The sequence below is a fragment of the Capra hircus genome, chromosome 19 (assembly GCF_001704415.2).
Source record: "Capra hircus breed San Clemente chromosome 19, ASM170441v1, whole genome shotgun sequence".
NCBI classification, from domain to species: domain Eukaryota; kingdom Metazoa; phylum Chordata; class Mammalia; order Artiodactyla; family Bovidae; genus Capra; species Capra hircus.
Genome location: NC_030826.1, coordinates 17,637,991 through 17,664,033, shown reverse-complemented (window position 1 = coordinate 17,664,033; position 26,043 = coordinate 17,637,991). Strand labels below are relative to the sequence as shown.

The window sequence follows — 26,043 nt, the reverse complement described above, 5'->3', positions numbered from 1 at the left end:
ACGCTACTGAGCGACTTCACTTCACTATAGGAAGAGAGGTACCTTGCATCGCCAGCAGGGAATGACACTGCTTTATTTCTGCCAGCAGGGGGCAGAAAGATTTTTCCCCTTGCCTGGCAACAGCTCAGCCAATAAAAAGCCACTGTACTTCAAACTCCCCCAATGGACCTTTTGTTTCTGGAAGTCTAGCCCAACTTCCCCTCCTTCTCTATAATAGAAGTTTCCCATCCTTTGCATAACTGGAGTTGTACGTGGTTCACCATAATTCCGTCCTGAATTGCAATTCTTTGCTGCTCCTTTTGCTGGTAAAATAACTGGCTGTTTTATTATTTTAGGTTAGCAGTTTACTGATGTTTCCCCTGACAAAATATGCTTTGTCCCTGAAGTGAGAACAAAACAAAGAAAGGAGCCCTGACAGAATATAATAATGGCAGTTGCATACAAACTCAAGACCCTTGTGCTTTCCCATCTGACTTAGCATTAGAGCTCAGCATCACAGGGATGCATATTAACATATCCACTCAAATTTAACAATGATGTCAGACTCTCTGATAGAAAAGGAGTTTGATTTGACCAACTGGTTTAACTATGAGAACTGGCACAGCCAATTAGATTGTGTGGCATATATTTTACCTGTACTGAATGAGCTAATTTTGCAGCTCCAAACTTTTGAAGGAAATATTTTGCGATCCCATGGACTGCATCAGGCCAGGCTTCCTGGTCCTTCACCATCTCCCGGAGTTTGCTCAAACTCATGTCCATTGAGTCCATGATACCATCCAACCATCTCACCCTCTGTGGTCCCCTTCTCCTCCTTCAAGCATTTAAGATACAAGTATCTTTCCAAAAAATTAGATTAACAAAGGTCTATATAAATGAACAATATTCTAATTCTCCTAGGCCTTTCTGAGTATATCATGTTAAACAATGTGCCTCTAAGTAAAAGAGTAACTGGTATAATTGATAGTGTCTGATCTGGGTTCAATCCCTGGGTCAGAAAGATCCCGTGGAGAAGGGAATGGCAACCCACTCCACTAGTCTTGCCTGGAGAATTCCATGGACAGAGGAGCTTGGTGGGCTACAATCCATGGGGTTGCTGGACACAACTGAGATACTTCCACACTTTTTTCAAAGTCTTTTTAGCCTACCTCCCAGAAAATGAGAACGTGGTTAATTCCAATAACTTTTGCAACACAGGTGGTTTCAAATTCTTTCCTTTCAACAACAACAACAAAGGAAAATCTAATCAAGTTGTCAGCTGAGAGGTTATTAAAAATAATGTCTGGTGGTGCATCACTATGCTTTTTTTAACATATAGATAGTGCAGACTTTGATGAGCAGCACTAAAGAGTATTTCTTGTCATTTCCAGTATTGGAAATAGCCACAAATTCATATTATCCCGTACCTGTATTTTGATCCCAGGCAATATGGGGTGAAATAAAATATAGGACACTTTTAGTTCATTTCAACAGATAACGGAGATAAGGGTCCGGGTCTCTGCCATTCAGGTATTGCTATGTAAGCCTGCAAGTTCATTTGCCTCTTGGGGACTTTGCTTTTCCAGCTCTTATATGTTATGTTTGTCATGCACATAGGACTAGAATAAGAGAGGAGGAAGAGAGAAAGCCCCACCCGGGCCAGGCGTGCTCCCTCAAGAAAACAGACTTTAGTTATTTTCATCCTGAAGTCTAGCAGGCAAAGTGCTTTCAGCCAGCAGGGAGCAGTAAGGAAACAGTGGCACAATTCTGCATTGTAATAACAATTTAAAAATCTAAGGGTGACTTAACTTTGGCTACACCTTAGAGGCATCTGTGTGTGTGTGTGCGCTCAGTTGTGTCCGACTCTCTGCAGCCCCACGGCCTGTAGTCCACCAGGTTCCTCTGTCCCATGGAGTTTTCCAGGCAAGAATACAGGATCAAACCAGTGTCTCTTGCATCTCTTGCATTGGTAGGTGGATTCTTTACCACTAGAGCCACCTGAGAAGCCCCAGAATCATCTGGGTCAGGCTTTAAAAACTACCCATGCCGGGTTTCCACCCTAGACAAAGAAATCAGCCTTTAAAGCGTTTGCCAGCTACCTGCACCCAGCACTCTTCAATCCCTCACTGCTTGATGGTGTAGCTGAATGACACCTAGTGGGCGCAGCTCAGAAAACACTTCTTGGATCCTCTCCTTTTTCTTCTCCAGAGAGTTGTCCAGGTCGCAATTTATTGGGGGTTGGGGAACATAATGGAGAAGGCACTGGCGACCCACTCCAGTACTCTTGCCTGGAAACTCCCATGGACGGGGGAACCTGGTAGGCTGCAGTCCATGGGATTGCTAAGAGTCGGATATGACTGAGCTACTTCACTTTCACTTTTCACTTTCATGCACTGGAGAAGGAAATGGCAGCCCACTCCAGTGTTATTGCCTGAAGACTCCCAGGGACGGGGGAGCCTGGTGGACTGCCATCTACGGGGTCACACAGAGTCGGACACGACTGAAGAGACTTAGCAGCAGCAGCAGCAGGGGAACATAAAGCTAATTTGGGGATACCAGCACATTTCTTTCTTTTTAAAAAATTTTATAGTTTTAATGAGCTGGTTTTTCTCTCTTTTTTAATTGGAGGATAGTTGCTTTACAATACTGTGTTGGTTTCCACTGTACAAGAATAAGCTTTAAAGTATACATACATTCCCCTCCCTCTTGAGCCTCCCTCACATCACAGAGCACTGAGCCAAGCTCCTTTTGCTATACAGCAGCTTCCCACTAGCTATCTACTTCACACATAGTAGGGTATATATGCGGCTTCCCTGGTGGTTCAGCGGTAAAGAATCCTCCTGCAATGCAGGAGACAGCAGGTTCCATCCCTAGGTGGGGAAGATCCCCTGGAGGAGGACATGGCAACCCACTCCAGTATCCTTGCCTAAAAAAAATCCCATGGACAGAGGAGCCTGGTGGCCTACAGTTCATGGAGTCACAAACAGTCGCACATGACTCAAGTCACTGAACACTGGCATGAATGTATATATGTCAACGCTCCTCTCTCAATTTCCCCGCCTTCTCCCCTGGCTGTGCCCACAAGGCCGTTCTTTATGCCTGTGTCTTTATTCCCGCCCTGAAAATAGATTCAACGGTACCATTTTTTTTAGATTCTATACATATGTGTGTGCATTTGTGTATGCTGTTGTTTTTTGTTGTTGAGTTGCTCAGCTGTGTCCAACTCTTTGCGACCCCATGGACGGCAGCGGGCCAGGCTTCCTGGTCCTTCACCATCTCCCGGAGTTTGCTCAAACTCAGCCCATTGAGTCCATGATACCATCCAACCATCTCACCCTCTGTGGTCCCCTTCTCCTCCTGCCTTTACTCTTTCCCAGCATCAGGGTCTTTTCCAATGAGTCAGCTCTTCGCATCAGGTGGCCAAAGTATCGGAGCTTCAGCTTCAGTCCTTCCAAATTCAGGGTTGATTGGCTGGTGTGTGTGTTAATATACAATATTTGTTTTTCTCTTTCCGACTTACTTCACTGTATAACAGGCTTTGGGTCACTACAGCCGGACTCAGATTCCTTTTTGTTTATGGCATCGGCGTGTTTCTAGCGACTTGGGGCGAGCTAATTTCCCAGTGAGCTCGCAGGGGGACAGTAAAAAGGAAACGAGGGTGGACCTGAGCGTCAGCGAAGGAGGAGCGGACAGGCAGAGAGCGAGGGAGGAGCTGGCGGTCCCCACGTGGCCCCGACTTCCCCGCCCACCGCGGGGCGGCCTGGGACCATGGCGGGCCTGGACGCGGGCCCGGCGATCCCCGTGTGGCTGGCGGAGGACGACTTGGGCTGCATCATCTGTCACGATCTGCTGGCCTGGCCCGCCACGCTGCCCTGCGGCCACACTTTCTGTCGCGACTGCCTGCTGGACCTGTGGGCCGCGAGTCGCGGCCGGTTCTGCCCCACCTGCCGCGAGGGCGCCCCCCGGCCGCCGCAGCTGCGGAAGAACACAATGCTGGAGGCCCTGGCGGACAAATACAGGCTGGCGGCGCGAGAGCTGGAGGGCCTGAGCCCGTACCCCGGCCCGGAGCCGGGTCCAGCACCTCGCCCGGCGCCCCGACCCGGGCGCCCCACGGCGCAGCTGCGGGTAGGGAGGCGGGACCAGCGGTTGCCCTCTGCCCTCCGCTCATCCGCGCCGCCTGCACCGCGGTACCCACAGGGCGCTTCCTCTCTTCCTGTTTGTTTCTCCTTTCACTTTAGTTTTCTCAGGCTGTACATAGAACCCGTTCTTTGGAAAGTTCAGAGAAATATGAAGAAGCAGGAGAAAAAAAATCCAAGTCTGAAATCCTATCAACTTAAGTGCTATCTACCCTGGACTATTTCCACTTATTTCCAGTCTTTCTGCAGCCTCTCTGACGATTTTTAATTGTGCTAAAATATGTTTACGTTATATAACAGAAAATTGCCATTTAACCATGTTTAAATGTACAGTTCAGTGGCATTATATTCACATTGCTGTGCAATGATCAACACTGTCTAGTTCCAAAACTTTTTCATCACTACAAACAGTAATTCTGTACCCATGAAGCAATGACCTCTCCCTTCCCTCCAGCCCGTGGCACCTTCTCATCTACTTTCTGTCTCTATGACTTGGCCTACTCTATGTATTTCATACAAGTGGAGTCATGTAGTATTTGCCGCTTCGTTTCTAGCTTTGGCTTCTTTCAGTTGCTATACCATTTTCAAGATTCATTTGTGTTGTAGCATATATCTGAAATTCAGTCCTTTTTTTTTTAAAACTATTCATTCATTTGTTTATTTTCGGTTGCACCGGATCTTCATTGCTATTCTCAGGCTTTCTAGTTGTGAGTGGGGGCTACTGTCTGGTTGCGGTGTGAAGGCTTCTCATTCCGGTGGCTTTTCTTGTTGCCCAGCCTTGGCTGTAGGGCACGCAGGCTTCAGTAGTTGCGGCTCTCAGGCTCTAGAGCACAGGCTCAGAAGTTGTTGGGCAGGAGCTTAGTTGTTTTGAGGTAGGGGGAATCTTCCCAGACCAGGGATCGAACCCATGTCCCCTAAATTGGCAGGCAGATTGGTATCCACTGGGCCACCAAGGAGGTCCGAACTTCATTCCCTTTTTTGTGGCTGAATGATAATTCCCTTGTTTGATTATACCACTCTTTTTTTTTTTTAATCCATTCAAACATTGATGGACATTTGGATTGTTTCCACCTTTTGGTTATCATAAGTAACATTGCAGTGAACGTTGGTGTACAGATATCCGAGCTCCTATTTTCAGTTCTTTCCGGTAGGAGCAGAATTGTTGGCCCATGTGACAGGTCTGTGTTTAGCTAACTGAGGAATAGCCAAACTGCATTCCACACAGCAAAAATATTTTGCATTCCCATTAACAAAGTAGAAGGGTTCCAGTTCTCAACTTTTGCTCCAGGGACTTAGGTCTATTTGCTCCTCATCTGTTAGCCACCGTGACTTAGGGTATTGTCAGTTTACACCATGCTCTTTTGCCCCGGACACCTGCAAGGCTGACTCCTCTTGCAGCATTTCTGAGCAATGCCCACCACCTCTCTGAGCTGAGCTCCAAGTTAGGTGAAACAAAGATGAATGAGCACCCTGTGTCATTCCTTCAGACAGCCCCGAGCCTGCTTAGAACAGGCATATGCAATGGTTTGGGAACCCTGAGCCTGGTTAGAACAGACATATGCAATGGTTTGGGAATAAGATCTCTTCTGTGTCTTTGGGAACCAGGACCAGAGTTTCATGCTGGAAATTTTCAGTACTGTCACTGAGCCAGGAAGGGAATGAGGTGAGTGCAGGTCAGAATGTCACAAAGCTTCCTACTGCCAGGTTGTGTTTTTTTGAGTCAGTGATTGCCAGAGTTCTGCCTCAAAAAGTTGATTCTGACAGTTTTTGCTTGTTTTGTGACGTTTCTGTGTGTGATGTGTTGGGACAGGCTAGGGACTGATGGAGGGTCAGAAAGCTTGGAGCTATCTACTCCTTTTTTTTTTTTTTCCCAAAAATAATTAATAGACTTTAGAGCAGTTCTAGATTTATAGAAAATTGAGCAGATAGTGCAGAAAGTTCCCTTATTCCCCTCACAGTTTTCCTTATTACTACTCTCTTGCATTAGTTTGGTTCCTCTGTTACAATTTGTGAACCAGTTTTTAAAATTTTCATTTATTTTTTTGGCTGCACTGGGTCTTCACTGCTGCCCATGGGCTTTCTCTAGTTGTGTTGAGTGGGGGCTACGCTCTAGTTTCCGTGCTTGCGCTTATTGCGGTGGCTACTTGTTGTGGAGCAGGGCCTCTAGGGCACGGGGGCTCAGTGGCGGTGGTGCACAGGGTTACTTGCCCGGTGGCGTGTGGAATCTTCCCGGATCAGGGGTCAATCCCCTGCATTGGCAGGTGGATTCTTAACCACTGGACCACCAGGGGAGTCCCGTGAACCAATATTGATACATTGTCATTTACTAAAATCCATAGTTGCAGTTCGCTCTGTGTTGTACCATTCTATGCGTTTTGACAAATGCACGAAGTCAGGTAGCTGCAGTTATAGTTGTACTGCCTTCAAAACCCCCTGAGCCCCACCTTTGTGTATCCCCTCACCCCCTGCCAACCCCTGGCAATGACTGATTTTTTTTTGCTATCTCTTTGGCTTTTCCAGAATGTCATACCATTGGCATCATACAGTGTCTAGCTTTCTCAGACTAGTTTCTTTCACTAAACATAATTAAGATTTGTGGCTTGACTGTTCATTTCTTTTTATTGCCAAATAATATTCCATTGCATACATGTCCCACAGTTTGTCTATTCACCTTTTAATGGACATATTGGTTGCTTCCTCCCCCCCCCCCCTTATAATTAAAGCTGTTTTCTTCTTTTTGGTTATAAACACAGCATTGGAAATTCCCTGGTGGTCTAGTGGTTAGGATTCAGCGCTTTCACTGCCGTGGCCCAGGTTCTATCCCTGGTCAGGGGACTGAGACCCTACAAGCTGAGCGGTGTGGCCACAGATGAATAAATTCAGCATTATCCCTCAGGTCCTTAAAACTATTTGTTAGTATAGTGACTGAATATACTTTGCATTGGCTTTCAGATTACAATTGTCTGTGGATAGTAAGATATTGGATGATTTAAAATGTTTCTTCTTTCAATTCTGTGCATTTTCTACATTCATCACGATAAGTGTGCAGTTTTATGGATAGAAAAAGCACCAACACTTATTTATAAAAGTTTTTAATTTGCTCAGGTGTCTAGATAAGGGCTCCACTCCAGAATTCCAGCTGCCAGAATGTTTAGGAGTGAGACCTGGATATACAAGAGCAAACAATGTTACCAGTGGTCAGCCACCTTCCTCTGAAAATTAGTCTGCATATGGCCTCTGAAACACATGCTATTTTGAGGGACATAAGTGCTTCTTAGAGATGAAAAATTAGTTCCAGTTTTGGAGGTTCCAGCATAATTTAAAAAGTGAGAGCTGTCCCCCCAAAGTTGTTAAAAACTCTGGTTTATTTAGAGTAGAATAATGAAAATCTTGTATTTCTGTGGTTCTATGTAGGACCACTTTGGGAGGTAGTTCAGATTTCTCCAATGACTTCTGGGCCCCGCCTGCCTCTGATGATGGTCACCAGGTCTTGAGGTTCTTGCCAGAATATGTTGGTGGCCAAACTTCCTCCCACTCTCAGCCAGGCAGCTGCGCAGATGAAGCTCTGGAAGCGGAGTTGTTTAGCATTCTCATCTGAATGTTTCTTTAAATGTGAAGGACGCCGATAAACAAAAAGAGCTTGCATCTGTACAGCAATCTAGAATCTCCACGATCCTTTCATAGTAGATGCTTTTCACTGTTAAAGGGAACTAGGGGTGGTCGCTTTAATTTTTGAAAGGAGTGGTGAAGACGCAGGATGAGTCAGAGGTGAGAATGGAGCTAAAGCCTGAGCTAAATGCCTTCCACTCAACTTACCAGCTGCCACCTGCACCAAATCTCCAGGCTCCCACCCTACTTTGTCTGACTTCCCCAGTTCAAAATAACCCCAGTCTTCCCTTCATGCCTCACTCCCACCCCCCACTCCCCTGGCCCCATCTGATGGATGAACGCTGCTTCCCTGGTACGGCTACTGGACAACCAGGAGGGGAACGTGGGAATGTGGAAAGTCCGAGGACTTCACCTCCTTTTCCTCTAGACATTTTTGTCACTTCCTTTATCCAGTGTTTACAGCTCCCTCTGTCTAGAGCTGGTTCCCGGGTCCAGCTTTGTGTTCTGCTTTGCTCTTTTAAAGGTGGAGGCACCGAGGAGCATCACAGAAGTTGACCGGGAGCTGGCAAAGCTGGTGGAACGGCTTATAGATATTGTCAGGAACCTTCAGAGTCCGAGACGCCTCCCAGAATCTGAACCAGATAAAGAAGTGAGCATTCTGGCTATGGTAGGCTCATCTGGGAGAAGAAAGGATGTGCTAGGGGGTGGGGCTAGGGACAACTCCCTGGAACCGCTGGGAAGCAAGATGAATATGTTTGCCCTTGAAGGATGCGCTAAATCCCAATCTTTCACCTTGCTCTTCACTACCCAACACAGATAATTGGGAGTTTGGAATGTTTGAGGTGAGGTGTGAAGGCACCCATTCTTGCCACTCCACGTAACCAGCTTACTCCCCAAAGATCACCAGTGACCTCTATACAAATCCTCCAGACCTTCTAGCTTTTATTCTCATTGGCCTTTCAGCCACCTATGACATAGTTGACCACAGCATCATTCTTTTTTTTTTTAAATTTTTTAAAGATTCTGTATGATTTTTAAAAGTTATACTTCATTTACAGTTGTTACAAAATATCGGCTATGTTCCCAGTGTTGCACAACACATCCTCCTGGCCTGTCTCACACCCAGCAGTTTTTACCGCTCACTCCCCTGCCCCCGGGTTGCCTCTCTTCCCCTCTCTCCCCAATGATTTGTTTGGTTTTTAATATTTATATATATTTAATATATATATTTACAAAACACTGTGTAATAGCTGAATATATTTAAAAGAAAATGTGTTTTTGAAACCTGTTCTGCTATGACCAGAGATAAAAGATCTTTTTCTTCCCCCTTTTTTCTTTTTAAAAAAAATTTTATTTTTGGAATGCAGTTGCTTCACAGTGTCATGTTTGTTTCTGCCGTACAACACAGTGAATCAGCTACACGAATACATATACTCCCCCCTCTCTCTTGAGCCTCCCTCCTGTCCCCCTCCCATCCCACCCCCCTAGGTCATTAGAGAGCACCCAGCTGAGCTCCCTGCGATATACAGCAACCTCCCACTAGCTACTGCTAACCGCAGATTTGTTTTCTGTATATCAGTGAGTCTGCTGCTTCTCACAACTTCATTCTTGAAGCTTTCTTTCCCCTTAGCTCTGAGATACGAGTCTTCCAGTTTTCCCCCATGTCTCTCTGGCTGCTCTTTTTCCGTCTGTTTGGCAGGTTTACTCTCCTCTGCTAAGCAGTGAAATGCTGGGATTCCTCAAGGCTGAGTTGTAGGTCACTGTCTCTTTCCCTCAGATGGCCCTGTCCACACCTGTGGCTTTCATTACCCACCCTGGGCACAAACGTAGCTTCAGTCTGGACCCTCCTCTGATCTGGTGTCTTCCTTTTCGTCTTTTCCTCTTGGCATCTCAGAGGCACATCACACTTAATCCATCCTGAGCTGTCTCTCCTCTAGGTACCCTGTCTGAGCAGCTGACCCTGTAACCCTTCCAAGTGCCCAAGTCAGAAAGCTGAGGATCATGTTGCCCTCCTCCATCACCTGGCTAAACATCTCTTGAACCTATTTACTATTCTGGAGCTCCTTAAAAACATCTCTAATCCAATCCTATGACCATCTCTGATCTGGATTTCTAGCAAAGCCTCCTAATCACTCCGTTCTGTTCCCACTATAGAGTCACACTGCTTCTCATTACGGGGCCCATACCATGGAATGTTCTTCTTTTCCCCTGTCATGTAGGTCATGCCTGCTCGTCCTTCAGACCTCGACTAGATTATCACTTCCTTGAAGAAGTCAAGTTCCCTTACTAAGGCTCTCATGTGTGTGATTCTATGTCCCTTTCGTTTGCAGCAGTTGTCAGACTTGTGACTTGATAGTGATTGACACCATAATTTATTAATTTATTGTCTTTCATTCGTCTTCCCAAGCACTGGACTCTAAGCTCTAGGAGGGCAGAGACCTTGATGACTTGTTCTTTTGTTCATTTTTGTTTTCCCAGGCCTGGCACAGTGCTGGGGACATAGTAAATGCTCAGTAAATACCCAGAGTATGTGAATGAGTGAATAAATGGGTCCTCAGGGATGCAGTGTGTTGGGGCAGAAAGTCTGAGAGTTTGTCAGTCCTGATGTGGTTACTCACTAGTGTTATGACCTTGGGCCAGTCATTTCATCTTTCTGAGTCTCAGGCTTCTCTCTGTAAAACAACAACAAATGATCTGTGGCCTGCTCCTCATTGGTTTAATGGGAAGATTTTTTTTTTTAATATCTTGTTTTAAAATGTCCTTAAGCAATGTGAAAATGTGGGACAATCAAATTAACTGTGGCAATTTAGTTAACTAACCCTAACCCTAACCCTGGAAATGGCGACCCATTCCAGTATTCTTTCCTAGAAAATTCCATGGATAGAGGAGGCTGATGGGTTACAGTCCATGGGGTCGGACAGGACTGAGCACACACACACACACAGCCCTAACCTTCTTTTGCAAAATGGGGGTAACAAACCTATCTTGGAAGGTTGTTAGGTAGTTAGAGGTGAGCAGTGGAAAATACACAAGAGGTGGTACCTACTCCTGTCATGACTGACGAAAAGAATGGGAAATGGGTTTTCCTAAGTTGGAAAGGAAAGTCAAGTGCTGGAGGTAGGAAGGTGGTGAGCAGATGAGAAGCTGTGCTGGGGAAAAACAGGACCTGAAGGTAAAGAAAAGCAGAGAGTGTGTGTTGGAGGCTCCAGAGACTGGATGCAGGCCACATGATTGCCTTGGCCCAGGGGAAGAGTTACTATGATAAGATGATAGCAGTCGGGGGAGGACTATTTCAGCCTCTGTGGCTTATCTTAGTGACTATCTGTATTATTTATTTTGTAAGGCCCCTATAAGATGGACCTAAAACTTTAAAACTTTTTTTGGGGAGGTATGAGCTAAGAATTCTGTATCTGTTGTACAAAATACTAGAAAATACATAGCAGTTTAAGACCCACAACCCATCCATAACCCCATTAACCAGAAATCGCTACTCTCTAATATTATTGCCATAATAGTGTATTCCAGATTGTTTTCAAGGCACGTATTTTGAGGGCCTAATTATATTTTGAAAAACCTGTTGGGAGGTAAGTAGAAAATTATAGATGGTTGGCAGGACTGGAATATATTTGATGCATTCTTTAGAAGGTTTTCTTTCTTCCTTCCTTCCTTCCCTCTCCCTTCCCCCTCCCTCTCTCTCCCTTTCTTTCATTCTGTTCTTATTCATCAATAGACTTTGTTGGAAGGGGTGGACCTTTCCTTGGCTTCTCCCAAAGTGAGTTCCAGCCCACCTGAGCAAAAAATGAAAGATATTCTCCATGACCTAGAAAAGATCCAAGAAAAATTACGAGAAAACTTCACGCAGAAAGGGGCCCTTAAAGAACAAACACAGGGTGAGTTGATGTTATTTGGTATAGGAGGTTTGATTATGGAAGCCAGGCCAGTGTCCCACGGCTTCGTTTTGAGGGAACAGGCTCTCTGAGCCCAGCTGTGTGTTCTCTGGGATATGAATGAGGAAGGAGTGGGCTGAGCTATTTTTGTGGCTGGATGTGTTTTCGGACCTGACTGGAGGTGTGATATAACACAGGCCCTTAATAGACAGAAACTCATTTTCTAAGACCTATAAATCCAGAACCTAGACCTGATTTTGCTAGCTCACTGCACACCTGTGTTATTCTACTTGAGGAGATTCAGAAATAGGCGGCTTTTTAATTTTTCACTAGTAAATGTCTTATTAATGAAGAATGCAACTTTGTGTACAGTTCTATTCAACTATAATCTCTGGTGGGAGTGTTAACATGTTAAGTAGTAACAACGTAGATTATAACAGAAGTTAGCTGGTGTCCCAGTGGGTAAGAATCCACCTGTCAGTGCAGGGGAAACTGGTTCAATCCCAGGTCAGGGAACTAAGATCCCACATGCTGAGAAGCAACTAAGCCTGTGCAATACAACTACTTAGCCTCTGCTCTAGAGCCCGAGAACCATGACAACCGACGCCCGCACACCCTAGAACAAGAGAAGTCACCACTATGAGAAGCCTGAGACCGCAGTGAGAGAGTAGCCCCCGTTCACTGCAACTTCAGAAATAAAATAGTTTTTAAAAAAATTTAACTTAGAAAATTCAAGTATGTCTTAGCGAGTACAATTTTTATTATCTTGGCTTTTTTTTTTTTAAGCTCATTCCGCTGTAGGGGAAAAAGGAGTCTTTTTGGGGGGGGCGGGGATGGTATCAAGGCACATGGAGTCTTAGTTTCCCTGACCTGGGACAGAACTTGCAACCCCTGCACTGGAAACTCAGAGACTTAACCACGGGACTGCCGGTTGCCATTGTGGACCTCCAGGGAAGCCCCTGTTTCGGGTGTTTTGATTTTGATTGTTTGGACCAGTCCAGGGCAGCTTTAAAACACAGGATCTGAATATTTCCTGAAACATCATTCCCTGAAGTTCTCACAAGATTGTTTTTAAGACAATAGATTAGCTGTTCTTCAAGTCAGCACTTTAACAGCTGCTAAGCAATTTGGCCTCCTCACAATGATTTCCTTTGACCCTATGTAAATAGATGGGGAAACAGTGGGAACAGTGTCAGACTTTATTATTTTGGGCTCTAAAATCACTGCAGATGGTGATTGCAGCTATGAAACTGAAAGACACTTACCCCTTGGAAGAAAAGTTATGACCAACCTAGATAGCATATTCAAAAGCAGAGACAATACTTTGCTGACTACAGTCCGTCTAGTCAAGGCTATGGTTTTTCCAGTGGTCATGTATGGATGTGAGAGTTGGACTGTGAAGAAGGCTGAGTGCCAAAGAATTGATGCTTTTGAACTGTGGTGTTGGAGGAGACTCTTGAGAGTCCCTTGGACTGCAAGGAGATCCAACCAGTCCATTCTGAAGGAGATCAGCCCTGGGATTTCTTTGGAAGGAATGATGCTAAAGCTGAAACTCCAGTACTTTGGCCACCTCATGTGAAGAGTTGATTCATTGGAAAAGACTCTGATGCTGGGAGGGATTGGGGGCAGGAGGAGAAGGGGGACGACAGAGGATGAGATGGCTGGATGGCATCACTGACTCGATAGACGTGAGTCTGAGTGAACTCCGGGAGTTGGTGATGGACAGGGAGGTCTGGTGCGCTGCGATTCATGGGGTCACAAAGAGTTGGACACGACTGAGTGACTGAACTGAACTGAACTGAACTGAGATAGACCATGAGCTGCTGTGGAAATCACGCCGCCTAAACGGCACAGTGTTTCTCGAGGCATGGCCCAGGGCTCTGTATAACACTAGAAAGAATGCAGATAATCTCCAGTGTGTTAGCCTATGTTGTTACTTTTTTTTTCTTAGGTGTTTTTCCTGATTTTGATATCAATATTATGCTCACTTCATAGTATTAATTAAAAATCTTCTCACCCTTAAACAATGAAAATTCAGAATCCAGGCCCCGTTGCCAAACTATTGAGCTAGCATCTCTGGGACTAAGTACCAAGGATTTGTATTTGTACCAACTTTGCAGGAGATTTTAATGCACACTCCAGTTTTGATGACCATTTTGGGCTTACCCAGTATGGGTGATTATTTGTAATACAAATTTAATTATTGAGGAGTGCAGTTGCCCCTTGAACCCGTGAGGATTAGGGGCACCAAACGCCCATGAAGCCGAAAATCTGACTATAACTTTTCACTGCCCCAGAACTTAACTACCAGTAGCCTACTGTTGACTGGAAGCCATACTACAGCATGAACAGTTGATTAACACATACTTCGTATGTTTTGTGTACTATACACTATGTTCTTACAGTAAAGTTGGTTAGAATAAAAGAAAATGTTATTACGAAAAGCATAAGGAAGAGAAAATACGGTTACAGCACTGTACTGTATCTGTCTACACCGTAAGTTTACATCATCCGGCTCTGAGGTTCAGTTTATGCTGCTGTCACTTCAGGATACAAATGGGGAAGATTTCACCTTCATAGTCCGTGTCCTAGCATCTCCCTTACTTTCCCTTCTGCCACTTACTGTGGTCATTGTAAGCACACAGTAGCTTTAAGGTAATAATAACATTTAGCACAGTTTGGGGTTAGCACATGCTCAGTCACTCAGTCACGTCCAGCTCTTTGCAACCCCATGGGTTGTACCCTGCCAGGTTCCTCTATCCATGGGATTGTCCTGGCGAGAATCCTGGAAGGGGTTGCCATTTCCTCCTCCAGGGGATCTTCCTAATCCAGGGATTGAAGCCTTTTCTCCTGAGGCTCCTGCATTGGCAGGTGGATTCTTTACCACTGAGCCACCTGACAAGCCTTGGGATTAGCAGGTATAACTATTATATATAGGATGGATAAACAACAAGGCCCTATTGTATAGCACAGGGAACTATATTCAGTAGCCAGTGATGAATCATAACAGAAAAGAATATGAACAAGAATATATATGTGTATACATGAATCACTTTGTTGTATAGCAGAAATTAACACTGGAGAAGGCAATGACACCCCACTCCAGTACTCTTGCCTGGAAAATCCCATGGACGGAGGAGGCTGGTAGGCTGTAGTCCATGGGGTCGCTAAGAGTCGGACACAACTGAGCGACTTCCCTTTCACTTTTCACTTTCATGCATTGGAGAAAGAAATGGCAATCCTTTCCAGGGTCCTTGCCTGGAGAATCCCAGGGACGGGGGAGCCTGGTGGGCTTCCGTCTATGGGGTTGCAGAGTCGGACACGACTGAAGCGACTTAGCAACAGCAGCAGCAGAAATTAACACAACACTAAAGCAACTATACTTCAATAAAATGAAAACAGAACTTCAGTATATTGAGAGGAAATAGGTATCAGCAGTTGTGATGAGTCTCATATCAACTCATGTTTCCCAGTTTAATAATGATTTAAAGCATTGACCTGAAGTCATGGAGATTCTGGGGGTGAGGGTGCTGTGATCTCCTAGAACCATATTAGTTAATTTATTTGATAGATATGCATGAAATACTTCCTATGTACCTGGCAATGGGCAATGTAGAATACAGAGATGAATAAAATCTCTGCCAGCAAGGAGCTTAGGACTCAGTGGGGGGAAAAAGTCCACAGTAAGAACATGGGACTAGATACACCTAAGCTGGATGTGCTGCCTGATCAAATGCTGATGATGAGAAAGACAAGCTGTGTGTGTTGATCACGATGTTTGGATATCTTCTACGTGCATTTTTTTTTTTTGATGGGACTGATTCCCTCTCCTAATATTTTTGATTCCATAGTTGAACTCCCAGAAGTTCCATCTTCTTCCTCATGCCCACTGCCTGACCAGAGCCGCTTTGCACCCAAGAAGGCTTCCTTGTTTGCTCGATGTAAGTATATGATCTGCCTACAACTTGGGTTTGGCTTGGCGGAGCAAGGAGCTGCCTTTGTGTCCATCTCTCTGCTGTTAGACCCCTTGGCTAGTTCCTCTACACCTGGCCCCTCCCCATGGGGAGCTGATGACAGAGGCAGAAGGGGTTGAAGACTCCCAAATTCCAGGTTGAGCCTCAGTTCCCTCATCTGTAAGATGGAGATAGTAGTACTTACTTCCTTGTGGGATTGTCATCAGGGTAAGTGAGCAAACGTGTGTAAATATGAGTTTCAGTAGGAATGCCGAGTATTAGCAGTTATTTACTCCCTTAGTGGAAAACAGTATGGAATATACAAAATGAATAAGACATGAGCCTTAATCAGGAAGCTTAGTGTAACCAGAGAGATGTAAATAGCCATAATCATCAATCACTCTACTACAGATAGAAAATGGTTAAGTATCACTAGTGATCAGGTAAAGCATTAGGGGAAAAGCAAGAGGTGACTTTCGTGGGGTGGGCTTCACAGACAGCTTCCTGAAAGAAGGCTAAGTAGAAATGAAGGTGGGAGAGGGGAGTATTGTTACTAGAACAGCATCAGGGGTATGTATAACAAGCTTCCACTGTAAGTTGACATTCCGACTGTAATGCTAATAAAAGAAAAACTGGATCGCATTCAAAGATACACAGCTGCTTTTCGCTATTTCAGTACCTCGTAGCATGAACCATCAGAGCTGACTGGTCATGTTCTGTTTTTTCCCCCCAGGGGCCATCAGTCCAACCTTTGAGCTTGAGAGCCTCTCCTGTAATCTAAAGGTGTCTGTGGATCACCGGACAGTGACTGTGTCTGACTTCCCAATGTTCTATGCCTGGAGTTCCGAGAGGTTTGCCTCCAGCCAGGCTTTATGTTCCCAGCCTCTCTCTTCTGGGCAGCATTACTGGGAAGTGGACACTCAGCATTGTAGCCACTGGGCAGTCGGGGTGGCTTCACGGGGGATGAAGCGTGACCAGATCCTGGGAAGGACCATGGACTCCTGGTGTGTAGAGTGGAAAGGGACCAGTGAGCTCTCTGCATGGTGCATGGTCAAGGAAACTGTCCTCGGCTCAGACAGACCTAGTGTGGTGGGCATCTGGCTGGACCTTGAAGAGGGAAAACTTGCCTTCTATTCCGAGGCAGATCAGGCGAAGCCTCTGTTTGAGTGCCCAGTCTCTGTCTCTTTTCCTCTACACCCTGCCTTCTGGCTGTATGGCTTATACCCTGGAAATTCTCTGACCATAAGGCAAATGAATGTGTAAACATTCCCTGGGTGTTAAAACACAGCGGTTTCCTGGTCTCTCTGACTTTTAGCAGGGTGGCCACTTAAGAATCCCTCTTCCAGCACTCCCCTGGTGGTCCAGACAGTTCGGAATCCACCTGCCAAAGCAGGGGACACGGGTTCAATCCCTGATTCCTGAAAGATCCCACACGCCACAGAGCAACTAAGCCAGTGCGCCACATCTACTGAGCGCTGGAGCCGTGGAGCCCGTGCTCGGCCACAAGAGAAGCCACCACAGTGAGAAGACCACACACCCCAAGGAAGAATAACTCCTGCTCACCGCAACTGGAGAAAGCCTGCACGCAGCAACCAAGACCCTGCGCGGCCGAAAATAATTTTTAAAAATAAAGAAATTGCAAACAATAAAGGAATGAACTTTTAAAGTTGAGGGATGCAAAGTAACTGTTTAATTCGGCTAACTTGCATTGTTCAAACCCTGCGCGGTCCAAAGAAAGGATAGGCTCTTGAGTAGGAGATAACATCTAAGCCCTTGGACTATCCTGCCTTATAAGATTGTCTTTATCGGAGGCCCTTGGGCCACACAGTATCAGCTTGATCTCTGGAGGAGCTGGAAACTAAGATCAGCCATATGAGCAGTGATTCTGCCTACAGAATAAAGTGACTCAGTCGTGTCTGACTCTTTGCAACCCCATGGACTATAGCCTGCCAGGCTCCTCCATCCATGGGATTTTCCAGGCAAGAATGCTGGAGTGGGTTGCCATTTCCTTCTCCAGGGATTCTTCCTGACCCAGGGATTGAACCCAGATCTCCCTCATTGCAGGCAGACTCTTGATCATCTGAGCCGCCCAGGAATCTGCCTACCGTGGGCCAATCAAGGCCTTGGACACCGAGTCTTGGATGTGCTTTCCTCATTGGCAGTATTCCACGTGTATTGTCACACATCATGCTGGGAGAACTAAGCTACAGTCCTATAACGCCACTGAGAGAAGGGTGGGGTCTCCCAACCCCTCCCTTGTGTGCCTTTTTCTATTCCTGGTTTTAACCTGTATCCTTTCATTGTAATAAACTGTAATCACAAGTATAGCAGCTTTGCTGAATTCTGTGAGTCCTTCTAGTGAGTCACTGACAATGAGATTGATTTTAGGGGACCTCCTCCCCACCCACAGGGGGCATGCTATCAAGCAAACATTCAGTGGCTTCAACCAACACACATTTATAATCTCAAAGCTTCTATGGGCCACAGTCAGGGTAGGCTTAGCTGAGGCTTCTGTTCTGGAGTCTTGAAAGCTGCAGTCAGAGTGTGAACTAGGGCCGCTGACAGGGAGGCTCCTCTGGGGAAGGACTTGCTTCCAAGCTCACGTGGTTGTCGGCAGCATTCAGTTTCTTGTGGGTTGTCAGACTGAGGACCCCAGTTCCTTACCCAGTGGGCCTCTGCAACATAGCTGCTTGCTTCATCAAAGCCAACGAGGGAGATCAAGTCTCCGAAAAGGTGGACATTCACTCTTTTAAAAACTTTAATTTTTTAAAAAATTGTTAATTTTTAATGGAAGAGTAATTGCTTTATAATACTGGTTCGGTTTCTGCCATACATTCAGGAGGGAGGGGACATTCAAGAGGGAGGGGACCTGTGGCTAATTCATGCTGATGTGTGGTAGAAATGTTTTTTAATTTATTTAGTTTTGGCTGCTCTGGGTCTTCTTTGCTGCATGTGGTCTTCTCTAGTTGCGGTGCACAGGCTTCTCATGCAGTGGCTTCTCTTACTGTGGAGCACGGGCTCCCGAGCACAGGCTTAGTAGCTGTGGTTCATGGGCTGAGTTGCCTCATGAATTGTGGGATCTTCCTGGACCAAGGGATCGAACCAATGTCCTCCGAGTTAGGTGAATTCTTAACCTCAGGACCACCAAATCAGTCCCGACATTAAATCTTATGTAATGCTGGGAGAGATTGGGGGCAGGAGGAGAAGGGGACGACCCAGGATGAGATGGCTGGATGGCATCACGGACTCGATGGATGTGGGTCTGAGTGAACTCCGGGAGATGGTGATGGATAGGGAGGCCTGGTGTGCTGCAGTTCATGGGGTCTCAAAGAGTCGGACACGACTGAGCGACTCAACTGAACTGAACTGAATGTAACCACACGGACATATAACCAACGCATCCCTTCGCCTTTGCCTTATTCTGTTGATTAGAAGCAAGTCACGGGCCCTTCCCACATTTAGGGATGAGGATTCACAAGAACATGAATACCAGGAAGTGGGGGGGGGGTGGTCCTTATAGTCTGGCCATCACATGGTATCATCTCATATGTGATTTCCCCCATTTTTTTAGAATCCATAACAGAATGGATAGAGAAAACCACAAAGCACATGTGCAGCGTAAGGAATAATCATTATTATTATTAAGCACCCTTTACACTTCAGGTCAAGAAATAAATCCATGCTACCGACTCCAGAGGCTCTTTCCCCATTCCAGTTACAAAACCCTCTTTCCACTTGAAAGGCATCTTGACTTTTACAGTAATCACTTGCTTGCATTTCTTTAGAGTTTTAGCACCCAAACATGCATCTTTAGCATAAACTCAAAAAAAAAAAAAAAACACCACGAACCCTGATATATCTTAACAGCTTTGTTGAGATATAATTTACGTACTATAAAATTCACCTATTTAAAGTGTACAAATCAATGTGTTTTAGTATATTTAGAGTTGTGAAACCATCACCATAATCTAATTTTAGAACATTTTCATCACTCCTATTAACAGTTGCTGTGTCTTTGAAGTCACCTGATCTACAGCCTTCCTCTCCCTTTCTTCACCTTACAATCGATCTCTAGGCCCCCAGGTTGCATGAGCACCTGCTGGAGATGCGGAATCCAGCTCTGTTGGACTGGGTTGAACAGAAAGTCTTGCCACACAAACCAGCCAGGCGACCTTTAGCAGTGCGTTTCACCTCATTGTCTTTCCCCTGTAAAATGGCGCTCATTATTATTGGCCCTTCCTTCTGTTCCTCAAAGGGTTGCAAAAGAGTTAAAGTTATGGGTGAAGACGCTGGAAGAATGCCAGGGTGGTCATAAGCATGACGACAATAACAGAACGATATTTTCTTTCTCTGTTTTTGGCCACACCATGCAGGACCTTAGTTCCCTGACCTCGGATTGGACTTGTGCCCCCTGCATTGCAGGTCCAGAGTCTTAGCCATTGGACTGCTAGGGGAGCCTCAGAACTGTACTTTCAAATCACCTACCTTGATCTCTGGGGCTTCTCTGGTAGCTCAGCTGGAAAAGAATCCACCTGATGCAGGGGACCCCAGTTCAATTCCTGAGTTGGGAAGATCCCCTGGAAAAGGGATAGGCTACCCACTCCAGTATTCTTGGGCTTTCCTGGTGGCTCAGATGGTAAAGAATTCTGCAATGTGGGAGATCTGGGTTCAACCCCTGGGTTGGGGAGATCCCCTGGAGGAGAGCATGGCAACCCACTCCAGTATTCTTGCCTGGAGAATCCCTATGGACAGAGGAGCCTGGTAGGCTACAGTCCATGGGGTCGCAAAGAGTCGGACACGACTGAGCGATTAAGCGCAGCAGAGCACCTGGGTCTCCAGCATCTTTAGATTCACGCCTCATTTCCACACATGTTCTTGGAAACTGGAGTACCCGAATTCTTCCTCCATGATCTACTCATTTGCTCTCTGAGCCTCATAAACTACCCTGTGTGATGAGTATTATCACCTTTTGTTAATGCTTGAGAGAGGGGAGTTGGGGCCTGGACCAGCTTAGGGGTTTGGGCAGGATCAGTCAGCTGAGCATGGCAGATCTGGGAGCCGGCCCAGTGTTCCCACTCTGCTAGTCTCAAAGCTTAACATCCTTTGATAAGATCCTGGCTGAGACCCGGACCTGGCTGTCCACTCTGATAAGACACAGCACTGAAGCCACGAGATGCCCTTTCTTCCCTGGTGTCAGGTCTCAGTCTAGCGGCCTCAAGCTCCTAAGCAGGGCCAGGGCCTCTCTCTTTGTGCCAGATGACCATTAAAAGGCTCTCTGTTCTCACTTCCTGTTTTGTGGAGCCTTTATCAGCTCACCCAGAGTCACCTTGATGTTTGCCTTTCATTTTTTAAAAAATGAATTCTATTCTACTTTATTATCTTTATTCGGCTGTGCTGGGTCTTAGTTGCGGTCGGTGGGATGTGCTACTTGCAGCGCGTGGGATCCAGTTCCCTGACCAGGGATGGAACCCAGGCCCCTGCGTTGGGAGCACGGAGTCCAAGCCACTGGACCAGCAGGGAAGTCCCTGATGTTTGCCTTTTAAAACTTAGTAAAGGCCAGGGTTTTGGCCTATTGAAGTCATTTGGTTAAATACCATCCTCTCAGGTGGTTTGGACAATGGGGCCTTTGTCAGAGTGGGGTTTAATTCTTCGGTCACATGAGTTCCCCAAACTGCAGCCAGAGCGCAAGAATTATAAAGGTGGGAATGAAGTTTATCATTTTTGGATTCTTTGCTTTTCTTTCAAGCTTTCTTTCTTTCTTTTTAAATATTTGTTTGGCTGCGTGAGTTCTTAGTTGCAGCATGAGAGATCCAGTTAGTTGATTCAGTCTTGTCTGACTCTTTGCAACCCCATGGACTGTAGCCCATCAGGCTCTTCTATCCATGGGATTCTCCGGCAAGAATGCTGGAGTGAGTTGTCATGCCCTCCTCCAGGGGATCAAACCCGCATCTCCTGCGGCTGCTGCATTGCAGGCGGATTCTTTACTGTTGAGCTACCAGGGAAGCTCCCAGTTCCCTGACCAGGGATCAAACCCAGGTCCCCCTACATTGGTAGGTCCAAGTCCCAGTCACTGGATCACCAGGGAAGTCCCTTGCCTTGAGTTTTCTGTCAGCATATCCTTTCCCATGCAGTGTGAAAAATATCAATCACACCCTTTTCTCAAACAAAACTGAAAATCCTACCTAGAAGAAGAACTGAAGTTGAAATGCCAGTGGATAAAGGACCTCTCACTTGGGTCTGCACTGTGTGGGGGAAGCATCCATCCCAGGACCAAGCCGGAAAGACTTCCCGTCGGGGACTCTGAAGGCAGCCGCTCACCCCGCTGGAGGTGTTTCTCTCAAACATCTAAGTGGTTGTTGACATGGTGGCTCAGACAGTAAAGGATCTGCCTGCAATGCAGGAGACCTGAGTTCGATCCCTGGGTTGGGAAGATGCCCTGGAGGAGGGCATGGCAACCCGCTCCAGTATTCTTGCCTGGAGAATCCCCATGGACAGAGGAGCCTGCGGACTGCAGTCCGGGGGTCACAAAGAGTCAGACAAGACTGACGACTGAGCGACTAAGCAGAGCACAGCAGAATTTCCGGTTCCTGGAAGAACCATCTACTAAGGAGGAAGGCACCACCTTCTTAAGGCTCACGACAGCTCCTAATACAGTTATATCTATCTGTCTCTTGTTTTTCCTCCCTCGGGTACTTTTTCTTTTTTTCTGGAAAAGTTTAATTAAAAAAAATTTTATTTATTTCTGGCTGTGCTGGGTCTTCATTGCTGCACGGCTTTTCTCTAGCTGCCATGAGTAGGGGTCAGGGTCACTCTCTAGCTGGGGTGGGTGGGCTTCGCGTTGCAGTGGCTTCTCTTGTTGCAGAGCATGGGCTCTAGGCCTTCAGTAGTTGCAGCACGTTGACGCAGGAGTTGAGGCTCCTGGACTCCAGAGCACAGGTTCAATATTTGTGGCTCAGGAGCTTAGCTTCCCCATGGCACGTGGGATCTTTTAGGATCAGGGGTCAAACCTGTGTCTCCTGCATTGGCAGGCGGGTTCTTTACCACTAAACCACCGTGGAAGCCCCAGAAAAGTTCAATGTGAAGACTTTATTTCCTAGCTCATTATAGAGACAAATCACAAAATGAAATAATGCTGCTCTCTGGGAGACCTCTCAGCCTCCTCTGCTCTGTTGGAGGGAGAAGTCCCTTCCCCGGAGGCACCTGGGGATTTTGACCGGAAAGGCTCTATCTCCCCTACTTTGCTGAGCCGTTAGCCCCAAATTCATCCTTATTCATAATTGTTCAAAACCCTAAACACTGGGTCCTTCCAGATGACTGAAGTTTTCTTCCTTAATTATAAATACTTAGATTATGCTGAAGATTTGTGATTTTTTTCTTCCTAACCAGCCATAGGCTTTTTAAAGACAAGGTTTCTTAAGCTTCAGCCTTTCATGTGCCATGATTTTTGTTACATCTTCAAATCTCCTGTACCATTTTTTATTTAATATCTTTCCTAAACCAACTCACTCTTCCCTCTTCAGGTACATGGGTTTCAAAAGGAAGCTTTAAAAAGTTGATATAAACAGAAACCAGAATCATATGTTTGAAATGGAGATAAGCGTAAATGTATGTTTCAAGGAAAACAAAACACTATAAGAAGCTTGGAACCTTTGTCTTAAGTTTTTGAACTGAAGTGTTCTCTCTCTCTCTCTGGCTCAAAAGAAGATTATCAGGTATCACAGATTTACTGAGGCTTTCATCTTGACTTAATCAGGATGGAAAGATAATAGAGAAAAAGAAAGGTTTCTGTCCACAAGGCTTACAGTTTCTGCTGTCCCTACACCACTTATACACCTCTTATTTTACCAGGTGATTCTAAGAGATTGGTCTGGTGCAATGTGGAAGACTGTGCTCAGTGAAAATTTTCACCTTTATTCTTCAGAGTAAATACACCCTGGGGGCAGAAAACTTATGGCTTTGGTCAGTGACATCTCCAGGACTCAGTGTCTGGGCGTTGCCACGGGAGCTTTTCTGGTACAGTTAGTACCTTCCCTACAATTAGTCACCAAGTTCTGAGCCTAGCTTCTGCCTTCTCAAGGCATCTCAACTCTGCCCCACCCCCAACTCTTCCCTCTGCATCTGTGCTCTGGTTCAGACTCTCATCCCTTCTCTCCAAGATTATTTTAATTCGAGTTCCTCCATCTCTAGTGAGGAGCCCTCTCCCCGTCTATTCTCATTCTAATGTGAACTTTCCGAAATGGGAGTTAGATCATGTCACTCCCCAGCTTACTCCTGGGTGCTCCTTAAAGTCTCCTAAAATAGAAAGTTCTGCTTCCTGTCTCTGCTCTCACCTACCTCTAGCCCCCATTTCCTGTCATCTCCCCAGATGCAACGTCCTGCCCAGCTTCCTTCTCTATGTCACATCATATACTTTTGCAATTGCCGTTTGCTTGGCCTGGAGTCTCTCTCTCACCCCCTTGGCCAGAGTTGAAAACTGTTTTCCCAGAGTGGATCTGGTTTCTACCAAGGGGACTGGAGTCTCTCACTGTCACTGTGTCTAACATGGTGATGTGTGCGTGTGTACCGAGTTTAGCTCAGATCAAAGCTGATGCACTAATTGTAGAAGAAGGTCCAGGAAGGCCACTCAGGCTAAAATCATAGTCATTTTCCTAGGAGCTTTATGGGGATATTTGCAGTTTTTCTGGTTAAGGCATTGTGTTGCCTTGGAGGCTGTCTGTGAACACAGCCAGGCAGGGGGAGCGGATTACTAGAAGTGGGACAGTCACACAAGTCTGGCTGGTTTTGGCTGGGGGTGGGATGGGGAGAGAGGAGGTAGAAAGAGATTTAGATTATGAGATGCTACCTCTTGTGAAAGGTTTTCAAAAAAGGCAGTTTGGGCTGATGGGAGAAGGATTTGGAGGATTCTGGTGAGACTTCCTTATCCATAACTTGCCCGCCGCAATAAGTCTGTGTTGCTTATTACTGCTTCCTTAGAACCTAGTACAGAGCAATGCACATGGTGGAAGCAATAAATATTTGCTAAATCATTTTATAAACACGATATCGTACATTTTGTGCATGCTAAATTGCGTCTGACTTTTTGCGAATCTATGGACCGTAGCCTGCCAGACTCCTCTGTTCATAGGATTCTCCAGGCAAGAATGCTGGAGTGGGTTATCATTCCCTTCTTCAGGGCATCTTCCTGACCTAGGGATCCAACCTGCGTCTCTTAATGTCTTCTGCATTGGCAGGCAGGGTCTATACCACTAGCATCACCTGGGAAGCCCTGATATCCTACAATAATGTCTCACTTAAAGCACTGCTATTTTTCCAAATATTTCTATTACTTTTATTAAAAGATGTTATTAATGTTGACATTTTACAAGAGATGATTGTACTAAAAACTAATTCCTAATCTTTAGCACGTTTTCTCTCTCCTTTGTGCTCTCATCTTTTATGTACATCATTGTTTTTTTTTTAGTTGCACTAGGTCTTCACTGCTGCACGTGGACTTTCTCTAGCTGCAGCGAGCAGCGGCTGTTCTTTGTTGCGGTGCCTGGGCTTCTCACTGCGGTGTCTTCTCTTGTTGCAGAACATGGGCTCTAGGCGCCCTGGCTTCAGCAGTTGCAGCACGGGCGCTCAGTAGTTTCAGGGTGCGGCTCCAGAGCACGCAGGCTTTATTAATTCTCAGTAGTTGTGGCTCGAGGGCGCAGGCTCAGAAAAGCACAGGGCTAGTCACTCTACAGCATGTGGGATCTTCCCAGAACATGGAATGAACCCGTTACCCCTGCATTGGCAGGCAGATTCTTATCTACTGTGCCACCAGGGAAGTCCCATCCATTAGTTCTTAATTACCCAATTAATACCTGTGCATGCCGGCTAAAGTTCAAAATTGCAAAGGTGTGGAGGGTAAAAGTTACAGAAATACATGTTATTTCTTTGTTATGCTTTGTTATACAATATACATTGTCTATTTTTCCACTTTCTACTACTGTATAATGATGCTATAAATAGAATAGGTATATAGAATGGGCTTCCCAGGTGGCACTAGTGGTAAAGAACCTACCTGCCAATGCAGGAGACATGAGATGCGGTTTCCATCCCTGAGTCAGGAAGATGCCCCGGAAGAAGGCATGGCAACCCACTCCAGTATACTTTCCTGGAGAATCCCATGGATGGAGAAGCCTGAAGGCTACAGTCCATGGGGTCGCAAAGATTCAGATATGACTGAGGGACTAACACACACACACACATATGAAACAATGACCTCCCAGGTGGCGCAATGGTAAAGAATCTGCCTGCCAAGGCAGGAGATGCAAGAGACGGGGGTTCAGTCCCTGGGTCGGAAAAAATCACCTGGAGGAGGAAATGGCAACCCAGTTCAATATTCTTGCCTGGAGCATCCCACAGACAGAGGACCTCAAAGAGTCGGATATGACTGAAGTGACTTAGCATGCATGCATAATGTGTAGATATATATTTCTTCTTTTAGATTATTTG

General features: G+C 45.9%; 1 protein-coding gene across 2 annotated transcripts; it reads left to right on the top strand.

Annotated features, from left to right (window-relative positions):
• RNF135 (ring finger protein 135) lies at positions 3,711-17,894 on the top strand. 2 transcript variants are annotated; one of them, XM_018064257.1, is made up of 5 exons: positions 3,711-4,104; positions 8,248-8,373; positions 11,455-11,614; positions 15,463-15,552; positions 16,298-17,894. In XM_018064257.1, exons 1-5 carry the CDS (start codon positions 3,748-3,750, stop codon positions 16,825-16,827), a joined length of 1,263 nt encoding a protein of 420 aa, XP_017919746.1. In that variant the 5' UTR covers positions 3,711-3,747; the 3' UTR covers positions 16,828-17,894. The 2 variants fall into 2 exon arrangements, with proteins under 2 accessions (XP_017919746.1, XP_017919745.1); XM_018064256.1 differs by having other exon boundaries at positions 8,248-8,391; positions 16,298-17,891.